This window comes from Capricornis sumatraensis, chromosome 4 (assembly GCF_032405125.1).
Source record: "Capricornis sumatraensis isolate serow.1 chromosome 4, serow.2, whole genome shotgun sequence".
NCBI classification, from domain to species: Eukaryota; Metazoa; Chordata; class Mammalia; order Artiodactyla; family Bovidae; genus Capricornis; species Capricornis sumatraensis.
Genome location: NC_091072.1, coordinates 106,855,419 through 106,879,895, shown reverse-complemented (window position 1 = coordinate 106,879,895; position 24,477 = coordinate 106,855,419). Strand labels below are relative to the sequence as shown.

At 40.7% G+C, this 24,477-nt stretch overlaps 1 protein-coding gene across 17 annotated transcripts in view; it reads left to right on the top strand.

The window, feature by feature from the left end:
- Nucleotides 1-24,477, top strand: part of ANKS1B (ankyrin repeat and sterile alpha motif domain containing 1B) — a 1,136,988-nt gene that overhangs the window by 1,060,129 nt on the left and 52,382 nt on the right. For 8 of the 17 annotated variants that reach the window (XM_068970630.1, XM_068970629.1, XM_068970628.1 and 5 more), the window contains 2 exons: nucleotides 11,437-11,565; nucleotides 13,770-13,841. In XM_068970630.1, coding sequence (XP_068826731.1) covers nucleotides 11,437-11,565; nucleotides 13,770-13,841 — 201 coding nt within the window. Of the gene's footprint in view, nucleotides 1-5,410; nucleotides 5,486-11,436; nucleotides 11,566-13,769; nucleotides 13,842-24,477 lie in introns of all 17 variants that reach the window. The other 9 variants (XM_068970625.1, XM_068970640.1, XM_068970635.1 and 6 more) reach the window with 2 other exon arrangements.

The following is a 24,477-nucleotide window of genomic DNA, read 5'->3' as shown; positions in this document are numbered from 1 at the left end:
AAGAGAAGTGTTAAGAAGGCTGGGTGTCTGCCTCTGGAGTTCAGAGGAAAGGTTTGGGCTGGAGACATAAATCTGGGCATCAGGATAGGATGTGACCACCTGGTAAAGCCAGAAGTAAAGCATTAAGGACTTATACTCCAGGGGTCAGAGGACGATCAGGTCACGTTAACCAGCAGAGGAGCTAGGAAATGGGAGGAGTGATCAAGTGTCAGATGGTCAAGGAAAATGAACAGTTGGATTTGACAAAATGAAGAACAGTGGTTTCGGTAGAGTGGGCTCACGTGAGGAGAGGAAGGGGGAAGCAGAGACCATATAGATAGCTCTCGGGGCCTTTGCTTTCAAAGGACAGAAACTGAGCAGGAGCTCAGGTAAAATATTGGGTCAAGGGAAGGGGCGTATTTGCTTTTAATGGGAGATGTTTCAGTACTTACCACTAATGTTCAAAAAACAGACAATGAAGAAGAGAGAACTTACTGTAAATTACCAGGTTACTACCGATTGTGCAAAAAAGAAGTCGACCTTTAGGAGAAAGACTTTGGAGATAGATAATATTCTTTTTAGTTTGTTATTAGATTTGAATGCAAATGCGTTGTATTTTCTGAACTGTACTCATGGTAACCTGAGGTATTTGATGGTAACAAGAACAGGATGTGTGTTGTATTTGAAAAAACGTTTCCAGAGTCAGGAGAGAGGTCTGAACTTGAGATAAAATTATGCACCTCCAAAAGTGTGCTGACTTCATCACCAAAGAAATAAATATTAAATTATTGATATCTCAGTTCTAAGATTTCTATCCCTTTAATTAACCCCCATTTATTTGGATTTCATGGTAATTCAAATTCAGATCAACTAAATTAGCCTTTGTGATGTATGAGAAAAAAAGAACTGAGAGAAAATTAATAAGCATATGAAATTGCAAAGGCTGTTTACCATCCTTTTACAGAACTGTTTCCAGGCTCCTACAAGCAGCCCGTTAGCAGACAGGTCTGCTAATTACAGATGTTCCTCTCTTTTCAACAAAGTCAGCAGCTCTTTTTCAGCCTTTATCAGGAAAAAATGAGACCATCTCTAACAAGAAGTCTGCAAGGTTAATCTCTGATGCATTTTGCCAGAAGTGTGTTAGCAGTGATGTAGTTTACTGAGGGCCCAAGTGGCAGCAACAAAGTAGATCGACTAAAAATTATAACGAGGAGAGTAATTAATGTTTCCATGGTGCTTGGTCATTTGCCAAGGAATACTGAGCACATTCTGTGATTCCATTCACTCAGTCAATACGTTTGACAGCTTCTGTATTTCAGGTCCTAGAAACCTAGTTGTGAAAAAGTTCCCTTTTGCGTGAAGCTTAGCATGAGCTGCACAACAACCTGGTGAAATAAGTAGGCCGAGTGCTATTATTAATCTTTTCAGATGAGGATATTCTAATGTTTAATTAAAACTTAGATTTAACTCACTTCTGTTCTAGGAATTTGGGCCCCAGCTAAAATTTTATCACTAGTATTTTCTTTCTCAAAGCTTTTGAACACTCAGTACTTCAATACATGTCGTACTCTGAAATTTTATCTTCATAAATACAGTGGAGGAGAAGAGGGGGTCAGAGGATGAGATGGCTGGATGGCATCACCAATGCAAAGGATAGGAACTTGAGCAAACTTTGGGAGATGGTGAGGGACAGAGAGGCCTGGCATGCCTCAGTCCATGGGGTTGCAAAGAGTCGGACACGACTGGGTGACTGAACAACAAATATAATGAAATTCTGCAGGGGAAGCTCTTTTGCATTTAAAAAATTCATTCCATCACTCAGTCTGATAACCATGTGTCTGGAAGAGCCATTCCATGTTATGAAGACACCAGTTATAGCTGGTCCATCTTAAGTTACTACTCTAGGAGCGTGTTCAAGTCTTCACTGTCATCAAAATTGGCTTCCCTGGTGGCTCAGTGGTAAAGAATCCTGCCAGGACAGGAGACGTGGGTTTGATCCCTGAGTTGCGAAGATCCCCTGGAGAAGGAAATGGCTACCCACTCCAGTATTCTTGCCTGGGAAATCCCATGGACAGAGGAGTCTGACAGGCTACAATCCATAGGGTTGCAAAAGAGTTGGACACAACTTAGTGACTAAACAGCAACAGCAATCATCAGAGTTAGTTTGATAGCTGACATGTATCAGCTTTTTAAAAAAACAACCTCCGTAACACACTATTAACTGCCTTTATTTTAAACTGTTTTTAAAATCTGACTTTTTACCACTTGCATTGAGGCACATAAATATTAGAAATGAGAACATATTTACTTTAAGTTTGCACATAGGTTTTAAATGAAAAACAGTTATTGTAACTTCTTTAAAAGGTATATATGTCACATAGGAACTCTCTTCAGTGTATATGACTGGAGGTAGGTTTTATTTCTTCATTGAAAAAATCTTACACAGATTTTTTAAAAATAAAATAATTATGGCACAAGACCCTCTCTTTCCTCCTTGACCCTCTGGTAACTTCTGTGACTGTTGGGAGATATATTCATGTAACAGGATGCTAAGGGGAGCTTTCCTGTAGGCTCTAAGTACTGCACGTTCTAAAGAGAGAGCTGCTGGTAATGGAGCCCGACTCCCTCCTTGGAGTTGACCAACAGGTGGTGAGTCCTGTCCTGCATAGTCAGCTGCCTGTTCATAGAGGCAGAAGATTGCTGCTGGGAGGGCGGGGGGCGCAGGTCAGAAGAATGTCTGAGCCACAGTGGAAGGAGCTGAGGCTTTCCCTCCCTTCCCAGGGGAGGGGAGAGAGCACATGCCTGGGCAACACAAGCCTGGGGAGAAGGGTTCCAAGGGTAACGTTCACCCAGAGTGGGGCAACCTGGCATCTCTCTCTGTCAGTGGACTTCTGGGAGCAGACACGTGTAGACCAGCCTGAACTGAGGAAGCGAGACCTGGAGGGAAGTGTCCTGGCAGAGAGTGGAGTGGTTTCAGAGCCACGTGCTCCGCATGGTGCGGATGTACGTGTGTGTGGTGTGGGTGGGCATTCAGGAAGAGGCTGGGCTTCTGTGTGCTCCCCTGCCTCCCACCCAAGGGGCGTGCGTGTGTCCTAGGAAGGTTGAGTAGGGGTCAGAGAAAGTCACCCTAAAGCCAGATTTCTCACATCAGGAACAGTGCTATCCGGACCCCACGCCCTTCCCAACAGAGCCCTCCAGAGAACCTGCGTGGATACAGTAGCATCCAGGGCCAGGAAGCTCCTACAGGAGGGGTCAGAGACCAAGTTAGTGTTACCCTGATCAGCAGACAACCAGCAGAGAGAATTCAGCCACTGCCAGATAAGAAAGGGGCCCTTGTCCTTCTCCCCAGCGAAGTGCATGAAGGAGGTAGAGCTTGGGGTGGGAGGGCTCCAAGGTGGGCTCTACTGCCCCACCAGGTGTGTGATGAGGAAGAGCAACGTTTGAATCATATATGATATTGGAGTATGGCCCATCTGGGGGTCATGATTGGAAAATAGAACATTAAGGTATCTGAACCCCGTGTGGAGTTGAGACTTTCATAAACTGACTCCATTTATATGTATTTCTTTCAGGATTAGTAAACAGATTCCATATAACTGAATAGCCCCTCTGCCTTCTGGTGAAGTCATTACTGGGCTGGCACTCCTTCCTAGCCAGCTGACATGTTGTAACAGTTTCCTGTGTGACCTCAGCAAGCTACTGAACCTCTCTGGATGTCATTGTCTTCATCTGTCAGATGACAGGTGATCCCTGGGTTACTTCTGTCACTAAAATTCTGTGAACATTGTAGAAGATGTAATGTATGTAAAAGAATTAGCTCAAATCTGTGGGTGACAGTGCTTTAAGGGTGTCCTCGAAGTATGTTTGGTGCCAGTTAAGATAGTAATCCTACTGAAGCATGGAGTTAATATATTTAAATCAGATGAGAGCTATTGGAGACGAAGCTGGGAGTTTAATGACCCCAATGCTTAACTTGCTAGAGATTTAATTTTTGAAAAGTAGGAAGGGGTAGATGCCCCCCTGTGGAGAAAATGGCATGATGTTTAGGGCAGAAACTGAGAAGAGCAGGGCTGCTTTTAAGTGAGAGGTGGTTGGAAGTGCCTTTTGGTCAGACCCTAGGTATCTTACTTTCCGAACAGAATGCCAGTTACCTGACAGTCTGTCCCCAGCAAGCCATCCAGATGACAGAAGGGATGGAGAGCAAGATGTAGGTGGGTATGGAGCTGCGTTTGGAACTGGAGAAAGAGATGTTAAATTTATGGTGAGCGTTTCTGGGAGGGTGGAGGTGGGAGAAACATTTAGCCAGAGGAAAGCTTTCATTTCCGGAATCCGCACTTGCTGGTGATAGGGTTCCTTGCTGGGTTTCTAAACCATACTGTGCTCATGTTCTTATCTCCTTTCTGCACTGATCTTTGTATGCTCTGCTTGTGATTCTGGGGATGTTCACAGTGTTGGCTGAATAAGCTTAGGCGCTCTGCCATTTTCTGTGATTCGATTTCACAGCATCTTTTAGGTGATGGAATTCAGGAAAAGAACCCTATAAAGGTCAGGCCAGGAGCCTCGTTGGCTTATCTGGTGGTTTCTTCTGTAACTCCTGGGAGGCTTCTGGTTCATTGGGCATTTGATTCTAAGCAAACATTATTGCCTTTTAATAACTGTTGGATAATAACTATTGGATTGTTAATGGTGTGGTGGTGAGTCCAAAACATGGAGCTGATTCATTAGGCTCATAAAAAAGCAAATGCTGTTACCCAGAGTTTCTGGTGAGTAACAGAACTGAGCTTCCAGACCCCAACCCACCCCCCATTCTGCCCCCTCCACCACCACACGCTCCCACTGCTGGGCAGCAAACGGACACTTCTTCCCTTGTTAATCACAGAGTTTTGCCCTTGAGAACTCTGGAGGGGGAAAATAGCTTCTCGGTTTATCAAGCTGAGCCATGACTAAACTAGGAAAGTCGTTTTATTGCATTGTTTGCTCCTGGTCATTTGCCTATATGAAAATAAAAATGTTTGGCCTGTGTTAAAGACTTTTTTCCTATCTTTCTTAAACTTCATGGAAATATTTATTCTATGAAATGAATGACATGAAGGGGGAAAGTATTTCCATTCTCTTTGGCAAGTAGAAAAACACAGTTTGCTTTTTTCAAGATGTGAGTGGATTGGTAATTTCCTTTGACATAAAATTAATGCATAAATGGTCTTTTTTTTTCTCCCAGCCAACCCAAAATGTTTTTAAGCAAAAGAATGACTTGGGAGTCAATTATTAAACCTCGGGCACCTTAAAGTATTTTTTGAGTGTTGTTGTTGTTTTTTTAAGAAATGTGATTCTTTGCTCTTTATTATTTTCCTCCTTCCCTTCCTTGATGCTACCTTGGTAGCTGCCGTGTTTTAAATATTGACAAGATGAGATAGTTTTCTGTTTATATCAGCAGTCGTCTGTCTGTGAGATATGGACGAATCAGAACGCTGGATTTCCTTTCTCAGCCATCCATCAGGTTCATAATGTAAGATTACAAATGGTTATTTTCTCTTCCTGACCTTGCGCTGTGTCGTGTGTTGCAAAGTGTCGTCAATAGCTATAGGGACTATGTCCTGGCAGTGCAGAAAATTTGTGATGTCTAACAACTCCTGAGATTTTTTTTTATTGTTTATTATACTTCATTCACTGTGCCTTGTGACTAGTTAACGTGCAAAACATTGTCCTGAAATGAGAAACATACTTGGTTTGGAAGTCTACAGTTAAAATTTGTCCCGTGTGAGTTTGGCTTTCATCTCAGGTGTCCGCGTTCACTTGCTTTCACAGGAGAAAGGAAAAGGGTAAATTGATATATATATACCCATGTATATATCAGTGTTAGTCTTCCCCGTTTTGTACTTTCCTTGTCCATGGGCTATTCAGTCCTTTGTGCCTAATACAAAGGTTCATGTGCTTCACTTGTGAGAAATATTTGAGTATGATTTGCATGATATTCTATATAAGTTTTATGCAAATGCAAGAGGACTATAGCCAAGAGAGGCACCATTACAGCTACAAAGTGGTTCTCAGCCTAATCTTTTTTTTTTTTTTTCTTCCACTTGACAGTAGTGAATTGATCTTTGGAATGCATGCAAAATCACGACCTATTTTACTCTGAGCTGCTTAATATTCAGATATTCACATTTCACATTTGCATACATTTAAAAATTCATTTTTGTTTGGAAAGTAAACATTTTCATGTTTGGGTTTTTTTTTATCTATTTCCTATTTTAAAATACAATCCTATTGTCACACTCTTAAATTTTTCTCATTGGGCAGCCTGCTATCTGAGAGGTTGAGACTTTTGGTTGAGAATCACTCAAAAGAGCTTTTGCAGAGCTCTTGGGGCAGCATGCAGAGGGCCTCTTTGGGGTGCCATGCCAGGCGTACCCCTCCTTTGTGCATGGGGTTCTGGCTCTTGGGGACCACAGTCTATACATCGCCTGGTACTGCTGCTCCAGTGACCCAGCGGTTCCTCCTGAACACGTAAGCGCTGCTGCTGCTGCTGCTGCTGCTGAGTCGCTTCAGTCGTGTCCGACTCTGTGCGACCCCATGGACGGCAGCCCACCAGGCTCCCCCATCCCTGGGATTCTCCAGGCAAGAACACTGGAGTGGGTTGCCATTTCCTTGTCCAATGCATGAAAGTGAACAGTGAAAGGGAAGTCGCTCAGTCGTGTCCGACTTTGCGACCCCATGGACTGCAGCCCACCAGGCTCCTCCATCCATGGGATTTTCCAGGCAAGAGTACTGGAGTGGGGTGCCGTTGCCTTCTCCAAAACGCTCGCTAACCAGTGCTTTTTCATGTTCAGAAGTGGCCATCTCCGCTCTTTTATCAAAAGAAACAAATTTAGGATAACCAGCTGCATTCTTTATTCTTGAAGATGTTTTAGAAGAACTGCACCAGCATCTTGCTTTCATGTGTATGTGAACTGTTTGTAGGAGGCCTTTCCTTACATTCACATCCCAATGTATGTATACATATTTATAAGTATGTGCCTTCTTCAGAGCTGTTGAGATAAGGGAAAGTAAATGTAATCACATATATCTTATGTATGTTTGGGTAGCCCATCTCTAATATTTGTTAGAATTATTGAAAGTGAAACCTGAAAATAACAATTGTCATTTAAAATCATTTTAGTTTTTTATTAAGTGATCTGAAGAAATAGAAAACAATGTTTGTTAATATTCAATCTAAATTTACAAGCAGGTAGGTGGGAGTTGTTCCTAATAGAAAAGATTTAAAAGCTTCTATTAAAAAATCAATTAAGTCCTCATTTTAAAAAATTTTTTAAGAATAAGATAAGGCTTGGAAAATACCATACCTTCCTGTTCATGTTAGAGAGCTAGATCCTAATCATAGCTTTTAATTATTTACTGACATCCTAACAAAACTTTTCCTTAAGAAGAAAGTAAGAATATAAATAGTGTTTCCCCTTTGTATTCTCAGAACACATAGAATATGTGATATCTTCAGTTTCCTAACAAAACTTTTCCTTAAGAAGAAAGTAAAAATATAAACAGTGTCTCCCCTTTGTATTCTCAGAATACAATAGAATATGTGATATCTTCAGTTTCCATTTTGGGGGATAGGATGTTACACGATATGATGTTTTCGAATTAGATATCTGGTGCACATGAACTAAAACCATGCAGTTTTACCACCTTTTGAAATAATGAAAAGATTAATAGCTGCATTTTGGAATCTACCATCCAATAAACATCTATCATGGAATTTTGCAAATTTTTTTCTGCATTATAACTAAATTCAGTTAGTGGCTTATACTTTTCAGCCGGTGGTATGAGACATTTAATTTAATTACATTATATTGAGGATGGCCCAATTATAATCCTTCAAACTCAGCAGGCTGAGAATTTCTAGTTGGCAGTTGGTAAACACCTATTAAGCAGAAATCAATTCTCTGTTTAAAACTTTAATCTCAAATTATGTTTTTCTTTCGTATTAGAAGATTAAGTTTTATTTGAGTTGGAGGGATAGCTAATAATGTACATTTTCTTCTGTTTAATTATGTCCTAAAGGAACAAATACATACATAAATGCCAAGTAAACAAGGTTTTAAGCCATGACCAAATTCTTGAACTATTAAGATCATTTAATACATGAACCTAAAGGAAAGGTTTTCCTCTAAGTATTTTAAGCTATAAAGAAGTAGCCTGAAGATATTTAGTAAGAGTGCCTTGAATCACTGTAATTTCTCTTCTGCAATTACTTAAGCCCTTTAAAGAGTACTGCCAGTCACTAATAGTTTACAATGTGACAGACTTTTGTGATTTCATTTTGTTATTCTAATTAAACATTATTGCCTCATAGTAACCCATGTTTTGCTAAACATAAGACTTTATTATAAACCATTATTTCAGATAAAAGACTTTTTAAGTCTGTTTGATTTTTAGTTAATATTTGATAAGCATTTTTAACTGGGAGATCATTAATTTTTTAAATTTACCTTAAGAAATACAGATAATATCTGGATATAAATTTACTGCTTAATAGGACCTAATACTGGCCTTCACAATTGGAATTATTTTATATGTGAGGCAAACCCCTCCCTTATTTTTCTCTCTGCTGCTCCTGCATGTTATCACCACTCTACCTGTTTCCCCCATAGTTCCTTCCTGCTATAATTCGGCCTCCAAAAGGACAGAGACCTAAGGCACCCTTGCTCTCTAAGTTCTTTTGTTTTACTGTCCCTCAAGGAGATGAAGCTGAATCCCACCCCAGGGCAGGCCACATCTGCCCTTTACAATAGTGTAATGATGAGTCCATCCATTCCCACTGAATTAATTCCAAAGAGAAAAATCAACACCTACAAACGGAGTCTTCTAAATACTCTTATATATAAGGTTAAAAAATAATAATAATAAGTTGATGAGTTTCCAGGAAGAAAAGAAAATTATTTCCTTATAAATTCAATTTTAAGAACACTTTTCCCTCTGTTTGAAAACGAATTTCTGGAAATAGCACTCAGTATGACAAAATTCAGTTTCTATTTCCAGAAAGGCAGATTCTGTCCCTGTAGGGAATTTTTAAAATATTTGGTCTGGAGCATAGTTTCTGGGCCACAAAGAAAATAAGGATTCTGTTTCTCTCCCCTATAATTATCTTCCCCCATTGCATGTCGGGGAAGCTTGTCAGAGCACTCCAGATTCGGAGCAGGTGGTTTGGGATTTCTGGACAAAGTGGAGTCATAGGAGAGCAGATGATGGCGCTGCCTAAGCAGATGAAATGGACGCACCACTAGATTCTTCAAATGCTTACCAAACAAGAGATCGAGGTCATTTCCAGACTGACATGCTATGTGCTGTTATTCCCAAAATGGCTGCTCTGACTTCTGTGGATGATGTAAATATTTGGATCAGCATTCTGCTTTAAGTGTATGTGGAACTCACGTTGAAATTTAATTATAAAAGTGCCTGAGTTAATTCAGCAATTAGAGAATGAGTTTGCATATGATTTGCATGCTTAACGTACAAACACCTGAAATGTCCCCATAGTCCCAGCTTCATCCCACCCATTCCCACCCCCAGCCCTCCCCCATCCCTTGACCCGCAACCCATGGTACCCCCAGCTCCTGCCATGTCTGTTCAGGCTTTTCTGAAAACTGCCTGTTGAGCTTGGCCAAGGTGAACCTCAGCTAAACGATGACAGGGCTAATGCTGAAGACTGGATGCTTGGTTTGCGTTGCCACATCAGCACACACTGGATCCAAGGATCTCCTGAGGTCAACCAGCTCCCTTTGTATCATTCCACGAAGTTGCGTGCAAACTTCTGTTGTTGCGTTAACAGTGTTACCTGTGACTTAAGTGTAAAACACCTGTTTGCTGTGTTGTTGTTGCTTTATCAAGGGAGGGGGAAGACCAGTGGTGTCATTTAATGGGGGAGATGAGAGGATGATTTGCTGGATGTGGGAAGAACTTTGAATTAAGAACTCACTGTTGCATGTTTCCAGAGTTTTAACTGTTATCATTTAAAGGTTATTACAGTCACCTTCGAAATAATATTGAAATTCACATATTCTGCATTTTAAATTTTATACTAGTTTTTTTAAGAGCAAATCACAGTCAGTTGAAATAAAGATCCAAACATTTAAGAGAGAAGGAAAAGAAAATATCAAAATAGCAAGTCAGAGGAAAACTTAATTAATTGCAACTAGTTACTGTTTTTACAAAATAAAAATCCATATAAACAAAGAGAAAACTTAAGAATGAGTCAGGGATGGGTCATAAAATGAAGGATTTTTGCTTAAAAATGCTTAAGTAAATAAACCAGATAAAGTCTTAATGATATCAACAGATGGAAGATGGGAGAACCGAGCCCTGTGCAAGTAAATTAGCAACTGGAACAAAACTAACAAGCAGAGTAGCTCAGAGAGAGGAGCTGGGGGTTCTGACCAGTCACGCACTCCAGTGAGAAGCCAAGGAAATAACATGAGGCTCATTTTTCTCTTCCCGTGGTTGGGATTGACAGATCTCAAAGAGAAAATTTCAGGCTCTCTGCCTCACGAAATGGCCCGTGCATTCCTAAGGGGCTCTGGAATTCTTCTGTTTTTAAAACCAGTTAGAAATTTGACTTTATAGGCACTCACACTAAACCATTACAGTAATGAAACATGTTGAGGTTAACCTCGTGGAAAATGGTCATTAAAATGATGGGGTGTCCTTCTGCCTTAAGCCTGTCTTAGTGGGCTCAGGTACTGTGTGATATACTGTCACATGGACTGTGCTTGTACTTGTGATCAGGCTCCCCATGTACATGCACAAGCACATATGACCAAACCTGGTATTTAAATATTTATTCTTCATTCATGCTTTAGGTTTTCTGAGGGAGGTGTTTGAGTATATCCAAGACAATCATGGTGGCGTTATATTGATACAAATGAATTCAGAGGAGGGAAACTACCTATCATCCACCAGTACATTTTCTTCTGAAATTTTGTCTAGTATCACGCCTACCATATTTTCTCTCCAGAGATACAGAATTTTTCAAAGTACATGGTACATGTCCTCATCAGGAACTGAAATTTATAAACCGGTGTATTGTGAATGCATTTCAAACTAAAAATTTCGAACAGTCAAGTTTAAAAACAGAAAAGTCTTTCAAAGATCATATGTTCTTTTCTGTTGGAACAGAAAATTATGACTTAGTAAATCATTTATGAATATCTTCATGTTTAGTTTTAAGAGTACTTGGCTTAGGCTGTCATTCTAAAAATAGAGTAAATCAACTTATTTCATAGCTCAAAAGTTAACTCAGCTTTGGGAGACAGGATGCTAGGACATATAAAACCATGATAAACATATAATACACCCAAATGCATTTGCACCTTTATGGCACACAGGTTTAAGATGAACTCAGGCCAGCTATAGTGCATGAACTTAGCCTATTACTCACACTACATCTAGAATAAATGTGATTTTCAGACAGGAGACTGGGGAGAACCTTCCATTACCTTGCGACCTCCAAATGAAGCCACAGCCTCAACTCCAGTGCAGTACTGGCAACACCACCCGGAAAAGCTCATCTTCCAGTCATGTGATTACAAGGCTTTTGTAAGTTACCCAGAACTGAGTGCTTGGGTACCAGCAGGAATAGAGGGTACATTTCTAGCTTGTTTGCTTTTATATTCAGTATCCCCAGACATCCATCACTGAAATTCCTAAAATGTTTTCCCCTTCTCTTTTTTTCTTAAAGAAGCTTTCTTCAAAGGCTACTTGGAAATTCCAAACAAATGGAACTTTATAACCCTTTTAATCTTGTAAGCTTAAGGTCTGTTTTGCCTTCTTCATATATGATTGTATTTTAAATTAAATGGGATAAATTGTTATCTTAAAATGGAAATGACTGTAAATAGAGCACATATAGGCATTTCCCCATAACTCACCAGTTATCTCAAAACATTGGGTCTACAGCTTTATGTAAATACCAGATTCTTTTCATTGTCATCATTTGGATTATATTACTAGGCCTTTTTTTTTTTTTTAGATAGGAGAGGGAATCAGGCTTAGTTGAGATTGTGAGTGATATGAGCAGGTAAATGTTAAAAAGATACCATCAGTTTAGGGGCAGGTGGTTGTCATGACTATAGCAGGGAAAGTGGCTGAACCCTCAGCAGAACACTGAAACTGTCTTTCTTAAAAATGAATGTTTTAATTAGGACAAAGCTTCCTAATAACTTAAAAGATGAGGATTTCATATTTTCAAAAATAAGATAATGAAAAACATCGGAAAGAAGATAAGGACTTCACCACAATCATCATCGTTAGTTTATGAAGATGTAAAGGTCCTAATTATCTCACAGCAGTTCAGTCTTCATTTTGTGCCCTCTGCACTTCTTTAACTGCTTATGTCTTGAAGCACTGGACTTATTTCAGTCATAATCTCCCCCCAAACTGTAAGACTGCCGTTCCTCCTTCTTCCTCCAAGACCCAGACACCAGATCCCTGAGCCTTTCTGAGCATGCCTTCTTGGAAGCCTTTGACTGAACCCTCTGCTATTGTGCCTGTGCACAAACTCTTCAAGTCTGAAATCTCCTGGGTCTAAAAGACTGATTCCCAGCCCAGTTTTTGCAGACTGCCAGGGTCTCCTCAGTCACGTCCAGAAAATAATCATTTTAATACACTCTTTTAAAAAGACATATTGAGCTGTTTCTTTTCTCTCTTTTTTTGAAGGAAAGTAGAGAAAAATGACAGATAGAAAGAACCCTATTGAAGTTTCAAAAGGTTCTGTGTGTGTGTGCTAAGTAACATCTGACTTTGTGACTCTCTGGACTGTAGCTCGCCAGGCTCCTCTGTCCATGACATTCTCCCAGAAAGAATGCTGGAGTGGGTTGCCATGCCCTCCTCCAGGGAGTCTTCCTGAACCAGAGATCGAACCTGAGTCTCATATCTCCTGCACTGGCAGGGAGGTTCTTTACCAGTAGCGCCACCTGGGAAGCCCCTTTCAAAAGGTTCAAGGAGAGTCAATTGATAGGAAGGCAAAATAGACATTTTGCTAAAAACTTTTTGTCCCCAGCCAGAACTTGGAGTGTGTGTGACCATCTGTACTAAGGCAGCATTGGAGCCTATCACCTAACAGCAAAGTGACTGGTGATTCCTGGAAGGAGATACTGCCATCCTTCTCCTGCCCTGTTCAGCCCCTCCAGTGTCAGTTTGCACCAAGGAACTCAGCTCCCTGGGCTGTGGAACAACTGAGAATGGCATTCTCCCTCCCTGCATACTTCCAGCCCATTCTCAGGTGGATCAACCACCAGGCACGGAACTGAGAATGAAAAAGGTCCAAAACTGTTTCTCTGCCTAAAAGCAGCCTAACATTAATTACCTATGCAGCCAACTAAGTCCAAATGTGCTGTATGTTGCTTCACTTCTCAGCTGTCTCATACAAGCCTGTAATTACATAGATAGTGATGTGATTTATTTTTGCAGACATTGCTGCCTCAAAAAAAAAGGGAAAACATTTTTAGATGGCCCCATTTTGCAGTTAAATATGATCTGAAAGATGGCTTCTTTAGAAACTACTGCAGTTTTATTATAAAGAGCAATTTACAGCTTTCAGAACTGTGGTTAATTCTGCTACATTCTCTGTATACATCATTTATTTGTTAGAATTAGTTACTGTTAGTTTTTAAAAGTTATGCAGCAGCCTACAACCAGGAAAGCTGGCCAGTAGTACTTTTACAGTCTGCTTTTAAATTGCTACTCATATTTATGTTCTGTTTTTCATAAATCGTTGATTTATTTATTTTTTTCTATTTCAGTATTTAGGTTCTATGCTGATAAAAGAGCTCAGGGGGACAGAATCAACCCAAGATGCTTGTGCAAAAATGCGGGTAAGTTTGCCAAACGATTTTATTTCTTGTCACTGAAATACTAAACACTGGGTATGGATACAAATTGCTGCTTCTCAAATTACTATTTTCTTCATCTGTTGGTCTGCTGAATCACACTGGTGTTATATAAAAAGGTGTTTGGGTTTTGTTCGTGTTTATGCCACTGTGCTTTGATTTGATGTCTATTGGATGCAGTTACTATTATTTTTAAAAATTTAAAGTAATTTTATATACATTGATCATCTCCAGATTTGGAGAAAAATGACCTTTAGTTTACTATGAAAAAAATATTTTACGCACCCACTTGGCAGTCTGAGAATACTTCCTGAAAAGACTGCCAACTAACTAAAAATTAACAAATGCAGGAATATTGAGAGCATGTTATATAAAGCTAATATGCCTTAGGAGCTTCTTATTCATTTTTTTAAAATAAGAAAACCATACAACTCCACATTGAATCATGTAAGGACACAATCTTGACAGAAATGGCAATTCCAAATGTCTGTGATTGGTGGCTGCTGGGTTCCAAGGACCCTGTATTAGTTGAACCGATTCTCCCTGAGAGAGATCCAGTGAGCTTCTTCTTTCATGTGTCCCTTATTCTTCCTCCATAGCAGATGTGTAGAAGCCATGGTGATATCTGACTGATGATACAAAGTAAGAATATCGGACTTAATCCACATAGCAACTAACCAGTCAAGTTTGAGATCATTAGCAAGTGAAACCCTAACTTCTGTTTATCATTTATTTTATACAAACAGCTTTGGTGGGAAATACTTAAAAGCATGTAATTTAACAGTCATTGCTCATGGAACACTAAACATGTATGAATCTTCATGACATTGATGTCTCTGTATGTAATGGCTGATTTGATATTTTGATAGTAGCAGAAAGACTGAAACAGTTGTCCTTCTATTTGATGTAGGTATGTAGGTATAGTATACTTAAATTGTCAGGACCAAGGAATCCTTATTCCAGGTACTGTGTTTAGATTTAAAAAAAAAATCCCTGATATGTGCAGGAGCTCCAGGTTCTAGTTCTGTTGTTGCTTACTTGCCTTAGGGGTCACTTTTTAGTCATAATAATAACTGGTAAATTGACTGAGTAGTTACAATGTGCCAATCTTCTGTGCTGAATACCTTGAGTGTTTGCTCATCTAATCTTTACCACAAAGCTATGAGATTAATACTGTTGTTATCCCCATTTTGTAGATGAAGAAACTGATTAAATAACTTTCCCAAGATCAGACAGTGAATAACTTGCCAATCTGGGACTGGGTCTGTCTGACTCCAGAGCCCAATCTTTTAACTGCTACATTCCCCTGCTTTTCCTGGGCTTCATTTGCTTAGAAAATAAGAACATTGGACTAGATCCCATTAGGGTTCTTCCTGGTTTTATAATTCTGGAAAACTTGTATTCTAATTATCTGTCAAAGAACAATAAGAAAATGGGAAAGGTTTTCAATCATTAAGCCTCGATAATTTTAGAGCCATTCATGAACATGTCGAGGAAATTAATTTGGCATCTCTGATTTAATACTATTAACTCAGTTATCTGAATCCAGCTACTTCAATGCAGTAATGAGCATAAATAGCACATAGAGCACATAGCGCCATCTAAAATACACCAGATTTAAATTTCAGTCAATTTCTTGAAATTAAGTGGATCTGAAATTCCATTTGGACAGCAATATCAAAACCATTTAATAGTCTCAGTGGAGAATAATCTAGTTAAATACTTGTCTGTTGCTTAAAATGAAGAAGCCATCTATTTAGAAGCCATTCTTCTGTTCTTTAGGGTGTTTTTCCAGTTTGCTGCCCTTGGTGTTTATTTTGAGTAGTTTACATGAAAATAAAGAACTTCATTGCTGCTTGGGATATCACAGACCCTTATTTCCCATCTTGATTAAATTAATATCAGTCTTTGACAGAGTAGCTAAAGTTGCACTCACTGGGTTCATCAGAGCCTTTAAACACCAGAAGTGCAAATTTGATCTGCTATCTGGGACTATTGAATTGTGAACTAGAGCTCTCACTGACTGAAAATGCTGTGGATCTCAGTTTGCAGTTAATGTTCAGTTTGAACCTCCAGTTACTGTTCTCTCTGTTTTCAATATGGTGACATTTCAGCCAAAAGTCCCAGTAGAATCAGATCTCCCTAGGGGAAGTATGTTAGGGCAGGGGTCCTTAACCTCCGGCATCTAATGCCTGGTGATCTGAGGTGGAGCTGATGTAATAATAATAAAAATAAAGTGCCTTGGGCTTCCCAGGTGGCACTGGTGATAAAGAGTCTGCCTGTTAAGGCAGAAGACATAAGAGACATGGATTCAATCCTTGGGTCGGGAAGATCCCCTAGAGGAGAGCATGGCAACCCACTCCAGTATTCTTGCCTGAAGAATCCTATGGACTGAGGAGACTGGTGGGCTACAGTCCATGTGGTCACAAAGAGTCAGACATGACTCAGCTACTGAGCATGTACACACACACTACCCCTCACATGTGCCAATTAAACATTTATTTTTTTTTCAATTAAACATTTATTGCCCTGAGTTTTAAAATATCTGAAAAGGTGGATCATTTATGTTGATAAAGAAATAGTTTTAGGGTAGTAAGGAACCCTTAAAGAGTCTATAAGATTCAGTTAGTTCAGTCACTCAGTCGTGTCTGACTCTTTGCGACCCCATGAATCACAGCACACCAGGCCTCCCTGTCCATCACCAATACCCAGAATCTACCCAAACTCATGTGCATCAAGTCGGTGATGCCATCCAGCCATCTCATCCTCTGTCGTCCCCTTCTCCTCCTGCCCCCAATCCCTTCCAGGGACCCAGCACCAGGGTCTTTTCCAATGAGTCAACTCTTCGCATGAGGTAGTCAAAGTACTGGAGTTTCAGCTTTAGCATCAGTCCTTCCAAAGAACACCCAGGACTGATCTCCTTCAGAATGGACTGTTTGGATCTCCTTGCAGTCCAAGGGACTCTCAAGAGTCTTCTCCAACACCACAGTTCAAAAGCATCAGTTCTCAGCTTTCTTCACAGTCCAACTCTCACATCCATACATGACCACTGGAAAAACCATAGCCTTGACTAGACGGACCTTAGTCGGCAAAGTAATGTCTCTGCTTTTGAATATGCTATCTAGGTTTGTCATAACTTTCCTTTCAAGGAGTAAGCGTCTTTTAATTTCCTGGCTGCAGTCACCATCTGCAATGATTTGGGAGCCCCCCAAAATAAAGTCTGACACTGTTTCCACTGTTTCCCCATCTATTTTCCATGAAGTGATGGGACCAGATGCCATGATCTTCGTTTTCTTAATGTTGAGCTTTAAGCCAACTTTTTCACTCTCCTCTTTCAGTTTCATCAAGAGACTTTTTAGCTCCTCTTCACTTTCTGCCATAAGGGTGCTGTCATCTGCATATCTGAGGTTATTGATATTTCTCCCGGCAATCTTGATTCCAGCTTGTGCTTCTTCCAGCCCAGCGTTTCTCATGATGTACTCTGCATATAAATGAAATAAGTAGGGTGACAAGCCTCAGACACAGCCTTGACGGACTCCTTTTCCTATTTGGAACCAGTCTGTTGTTCCATGTCCGGTTCTAAGTGTTGCTTCCTGACCTGCATATAGGTTTCTCAAGAGGCAGGTCAGGTGGTCTGGTATTCCCATCTCTTGAGGAATTTTCCACAGTTTATTGTGATCCACACAGTCAAAGGCTTTGGCATAGTCAATAAAGCAGAAATAGGTGTTTTTCTGGAACTCTCTTGCTTTTTCAATGATCCAGCCGTGCCAACTAAATTAAACCATTTAGGTACAGACATATGTAGTAATTTGGGGTACATTCCAGTGTGCTAACATAAATAAAAATTTTAGGAGATTTTTTAAATTGCATACTTATCAACTGTAAATTTTTTCCCCATAACACTTACTTCAGCACGTTCACTTTGCCCTAGCAGAAACCAAGCGCAGTCTTCCCTTCTCAGAAGCACTTGGAGTGTTTGATAGTCATAACTGGTTAATTTCTAAGTTTATCTAAGCTTGTTTATTCATCTCTAAGATCCCCTCAGTCCTGCTGCTGCTGCTAAGTCGCTTCAGTCCTGTCTGACTCTGTGCGACCCCATAGACGGCAGCCCACCAGGCTCCTCCATCCCTGAGATTCTCCAGGCAAGAACACTGGAGTGGGTTGCCATTTCCTTCTCCAATGCATGAAAATGAAAAGTGAAAGTGAAGTTGCTCAGTCGTGTCCGGCTCTTAGCGACCCCATGTACTGCAGCCCACCAGGCTCCTCCGCTCATGGGATTTTCCAGGCAAGAGTACTAGAGTGGGTTGCCATTGCCTAAAGATAATTCTACATTGCTCTCCTAGTGTTCTATTATACACCTATTATTTCAATTAAAAATATATCATAGTTAACTAGTGGTGGTAAAGAACCCGCCTGCCAGTGCAGGAGACAGAAGAGACACGGGTTCAATCCTTGGTTTGGGAAGATTCCCAGGAAGAGAGCACAGCAACTCACTCCAGTTTTATCTGGAGAATCCCATAGTCAGATAAGCCTGACAGCTCATAGAGTCAGACACAGCTGAAGCAGTTCAACACACACACACACACACACACACACACACACACACACATTTATCAGGTTTCCCCCAGCCCCCGCCCCAGATCTAAACCCTAAATAATGCCCATCTTAAAATTACCTTTTAAATTGTTTACTGGGAAAGAATCAATAGAAACTTGCAGGAAACCCTGGTCATTTTTAAAGTAAAATTGCCTTTTTAAAAAATAAAGGCCTACAAAATTATCTTAGGAAGAATGATTTCTATGAATTATTTTGCACTTCAGTGGTACAACTTAGCTGCTTATTTCCTTTCCCATGACAGCTTTACAGACATGTCTATTTAAAATTAAAATTTTAAGACCTATCTTAGTAATACGTGAGAAGCTGTAACAGATCTCTGAACACATTCATTTGGTGCTGCCTTTATGTTCCTGGTTGGGTTTTCCAGCTAAATGTATGCTCAGAGACAGAGTCTTCATTCTGAAAGGACTCCTGAGAGGAATCCTGGCTCTGTGGTCCTGAATATGTGCTCCCCTAACATGTTACACAGAGAGCAGGGAATCTTCCCTCTGTCACACCTCACATCACACTACATAACATCTGGCTGTCCCTGCCCCATGCCCCACAGAAGGCAGTAACCATGTATACTGTCTCCCCAAGGCCTGCTGGGTAACAGCTGCCTTAGGAGATGGTCGTGATGATTCCATAAAAGAATGCCTGTGAAGGGTCTAGTTCAGTAAAATCTTAAAACACGTAGACCTCTTCCTCCAAATGTTTGAGAAATAAGTAAATTGATGGTTAGATTTGTTCTGAAATGTTTCATTTGTTTTTCCTCACCTCTGATGCCAGTGCCGCAGCCTTTGCCCCAGTTTTCTGTGTGTTAATACACAGTATAAAAGAGAGTATTCAAACACCTAGGAACCCTGCACTCTTCTGTCCAGTTTTGTTTTTTAAATGTATTTATTTTATTACCTGGCTGCACTGGGCCTTAGTTGTGATGTAGGGGAACTAGTTCCTTGACTAGGGATTGAACGCAGGCCCCCTGTACTGGGAGCATGGAGTCTTAGCCACGGGACCACCAGGGAAGTTTCTTCTGTCCAATTTTTAAAGGTCATTGCCAAAAGGGAGAAGGAAAACAAAAGGGCACTGTGGATGTTATATGTAATTTTCATTTTATATTTAGGGGAGGTAATTTGTTTCTGAACTGATTGGGAGTTGCCTGTTTTAAATGATGTGTCCACAGACTGAACTTTATAAAGCAATAGATTCTTTTGGCCTTTCAGTTCTCTTTGGTATGAGTAGCTGCCACTTCAAAGATTCTAAGTACAGAGTTTGGTGAAATGAGGGATTTGTTCTGACCACATGAGGTTCCACTATCCATTTTCCTCCCTAGACTTACTCATGCTCTATTCCCCAACCCTGAATTTTGTCCCAGGGTATATGTATTAGTAATATACAGCACTCTCACTCCCCTAATTAAATATGCCATTAGGAACACATCTGCTCCTGTGAGAGGTAGGCCATTTTATTCAATTTAGTACTCTGAAATCTGACTTTCTCTAATCCCATATTTGAGGGTTAGAATTGTTCATTGGTGTATGTGTTCAAGGAAATTTCCCTTAAAAAAAAGAAAAGGAAATATCTGTTCTCAAATACAATAAAGTAGAAACCAGCCTTTCTGATGTAAGAATGGAAATATTTTTAAATTATTTTTAAGTCAGCAATAAGCAAATCTTCCAGTGTGTTTAGATTTTGGAACCTCTGTTTCCCAAAGGGCTTAGTTTCACAATCCATTCAGGCTTCTTGTTGAGTCTGTACCCTTTAATTTATGTGATTTCTAAACTTTCAATCTGGAAGCAATTCTAAAGTTGAATTTTCAAATATATAGATTCCCAAATAATTGTCTGTGCCTTGGTTGAATCGTGAAGACCATCTTTTTTCCTATGCTTGCAAGGAAAGAAATGAACGGCAGAGAATGGACTGGAAAGCTTGAAAAAGGTAGATTTTAGAATCAGATGGAAATGTTAAATTAAGAGTCCTCTTTCCTTAGGAGACACTCAAACAGAAGTCATGTTTTTTATATATATATATATATATATATATAATTTTATTTATTTTTTGACTGTGCTGGGTCTTCATTGCTGCAAGGGCTTTCTCCAGTTGCGGTGTGTGGGGACTACTCTCTAGCTGTGGTGTGAGAGCGCCTCATTCTGGCGGCTTCTCTTGTTGTGGGCCCTGTTTAGGGCCCTTGGTCTTCAGAAGCTGTGGCTCCCAGGCTCCAGAGCACAGGCTCAGCAGTCGTGGTGCGTGGTCTTAGTTGCCCCATGGCGTGTGGGATCTTCCTGGAAACGGGTAGAACCCATGTCCCCTGCTTTGGCAGGGGGATTCCTTACCACTGAGCCACCAGGGAAGCCCCAGAAGTCATGTTTAGTCCTGCACTCATAAAAATCCCTTCTGTGAGGAATTATTTTCAGGAATACCTTCAGGGACTACATCTCAGAAAACAGGCTGGGGGACAAAAAAAACCTATAAACAACTGCTTTTTTAAAAAGTTTCTGTTGCCCAAGTTTCAGGGGAGAATCAAATTTTGTCTTTCTCTCTCTCAGAAGTCCCGCACAAGGCAGGTATGTGGTGTGTGTTGTTGGTGTGTGTGTATTAAAATAGTAATACACACACAAAAACAGTCGCACTTCTAACCCTGTTGCCAAGCTTTCCTGGGTACTTCTTGCTTTGTGAGTCTTGTCCTTTCTTAGGGGTCTATCCCAGTGGCAAACTAAACCACCCAAGCACCTTATCCCAGATGATCTTCATACCCCAGATCTCTTTATTTTTCATTTTTGTTTTTATTACTCTTGTTACTGGATTTTCTCCTGTGTAACACCCTCATTGCTCCACATCGCTAGAAGAGTTTGTGCGCCTCTTCTGTCTTTAATGTCCACTTGTCTGAAGCTCTTTCTAAACATGGTGAGTCAGTTGTCTTTGATCCAGACATGTTGCTCTGCTGAATTTCATTGGTGCAGCCATTTCACTGCCGTCCTAGCATGTTGGCCCAGAGATTATCCAGTTATCCTCACGGATTCCAATTTTACTTCTGCCCTCCTTTGCTAGTGGGCTGCTGTGCTCTGGAAAGCCAGCCATCCTCAGAGTAACAGTGACAGCCCAAATCTACTGATGCTAGGCATGTCTCATCTCACAGCAGCTCCACAAAGTAGATGCTATACTAACATACCCATTTTACAAATGAAGTAACTGAGACAAAGAGAGGTTAAAATACCTAGCCACATAGTTTGAAAGGGGTGGAGGGAAGACCGGACTCCAAACATACCCTCTGGTGTTCTTACTGTAGTGAGTAGAGGAGGCCCTGGAAGAAGGAGCTCCTCACTGGGTCCCTTCATAAATTCAAGATAACCCCCCAACCAACACACACACACTCACTCTGAAGCTGTACTTAAAAGTGACAGATTGAAAAAGTCCCTGTGTTTTTGCACGTTTACAACTGGCTTTTCTCACTTAAAAAATCTTAAATTTTTTAAACTTACATTTGCTTCTTACAAAAGCAGTATACATTCATTATTAGTCAACTTTCAAATAGAGATACAGAAAAGAGAAAGAAAAACAACTGTAATTTTAAAAAAAATGTAGTTTTATCATCCCACAGTGTTAAACACCTGTTAACATCTTGTTGGTATGTAATCCTCCAGACTGATTATACATTCATAAGCATCACTTTTCTACCAAAAAATGGAAATATTATGAGCCTCCTGTTTTAATCTGTTTTTAAATATATTTTGAAACATTTTTATTCCAATAACTATTCATCCCCAATATTGTTTGTACCAATTGAAAAATACTCCAATCCATAACTGAACTAAACTTATTTAGCCATTTCCCCTGGTTGATCATTAGTTTATTTCCATTTTTTTTCCAGCTATAACCAATACTATGGATAACATCCATAAACCTAAGTCTTTTGCAATGGGTCTGATTATGTCTTTAGAATAACTCACTAAATGTAGAATGAGTAGGTCAAAGAGTATACCCATTTTAAAACTCTTGATAAGTATTGCCAAACTGCCTTACAAAAAAAGTTCCAATTTATACTCCGAGAAGCAGTCTACAACTATGTATTGATGTTTGCTTGTCACATCTCTCAGGATGTGTTGGATGTGTTCCCAGTTGAGGGTGCATTGGTGGCACTAGTGGTAAAGAACCTGCCTGCCGATGCAGGAGACTTAAGAGGCACGGGCTCAATCCCTGGGTCAGGAAGATCTCCTGGAGGAGGGCATGGCAACCCACTCCAGTATTCTTGCCTGGAGAATCCCATGGACCGAGGAGCCTTGTGGGCTATAGTCCATAAGGTCTTAAAGAGTCAGACACTACTGAAGCAACTTAGCACACACACATATCGGGAATTTCTATGAGAAAACACATCTCCACCACGACCCCTGGGCTTATCAGCTCTATCTGGTCAACATCTATTCTAGATATAACTCTAGGATCTGCTTTAGGACCCAAACCCTTTATTTTATGTGCATAATGTTTTACTATACTTTCACAGTCCCTGAGGAACCATGGCCAAATTAAATAATACTTGCTAATTGTTCTGAAGACCAAGATCTGCAGCTAAGTGCTAACTAAGGATTTTTGGAAATCACTTGTCAAGTGGAAATAGCGTGTTTTGATAAATTAACATCTCTCTGAATTAATGTAAGTTGCAGCACAACTTTGTATGCATGGGAGCAGAGAACAGTTCTGACAGTGACTTTCAATCAAATTGATCAACTGTATTTTTAGAGCAGAAATTCTCAGTGTGGTCCCCAAACTGGCAGCATTAGCAGCATCTGGAAACTTGTTAGAAATGCAGACTCTTGGGCGCTACCACTGACTTGCTGTCTCAGTCTGTTAGAGCCACTATAACAAAATCTGGGAGAAATTTATTTCTCATAGTTCTGGAAGCTGGGAAGTCCAAGATCAAGGCCCTGACAGGTTTGGTGTCTGGCAAAGGAACTTTTCCTGGTTCATAGATGGCCAGCTTTTCACCCTGCCCTTTTGACAGGAGGGGTAAAGGAGCTCTCAGGTCTCTTTTATAAACACAATACTTCCATTCCTGGGGGCTTCCCAGGTGGCTCAGTGATAAAGAATCTGCCTGTCAAGGCAGGAGATGCAAGAGGCACATGTTCAGTTCCTGGGTCGGGAAGATCGCCTGGAGGTAGCCATGGCAACCCGCTCCAGTGTTCTTGCCTGGAGAATCCCATGGACAGAGGAGCCGGGCGGGCTACAGTCACAAAGAGTTGGCCACAGCCGAGCACACACGCATGCACAGAGTCCCTTTCCTGAGGGCTCCACAGTCATGAGCTTGCAATCCTGTAAAGGCCCCACCTCCTAATACCATCAGTTGGGCATTAGGATTCAATGAATGAATTTGGGGGTAGGGAGTGCAAACACTTGGCCTACAGCACTTCCTGAATCAGAAACTCTATCTAACAGTCTGTTATTTACCAAGCACTCCATGGGATTCAGATGCTCTCAAGTTTGAGAACCACTGTGTTGGTCCATGGGCAACCAGTAAGGCTGCCGTGTAGATAGACTGTCCTGGTAGAACACTGTGCCACGGTGCCTGGAAACCAGCCAGGGCTGGAGGAACAGAGATCGAGGGCATTGCTTTGTGCCCTGCAGACTCGCCCAGGCTGTGTTCTTTACTCTGACAGTACACACAGTAGCCGAATCTTAGGCAGGAGGACTGGTTTAAATGGCTGCCGCTTGCTACGCTGTCTGTTCCAGTTACGTGGCCTTACTTAGGCTCTATATTCGCCGAGCCTTTGGGTCAGAGTCCTTGTGACCAGAAAAGCCCTTGTGAGGTCATTTATACCCTCATTTCACGGCCAAGTGCGACTTACCCCAAAGTCGTTAGGAACAGATGAGAGTGACACTATGATTAAAGAGCAGAGGGGGAAACTTCTCAGCTTTGCCTCTAATGATTCTTCTGCCCTCTCAAAAAGGCTTTCCTTCTTATCTTGGTGCTGGCAGTTGGAGCCAGTTTCCTGTTGCCAAGGCCTAACCCTCTCCTTGAAGCTGAACTATCACG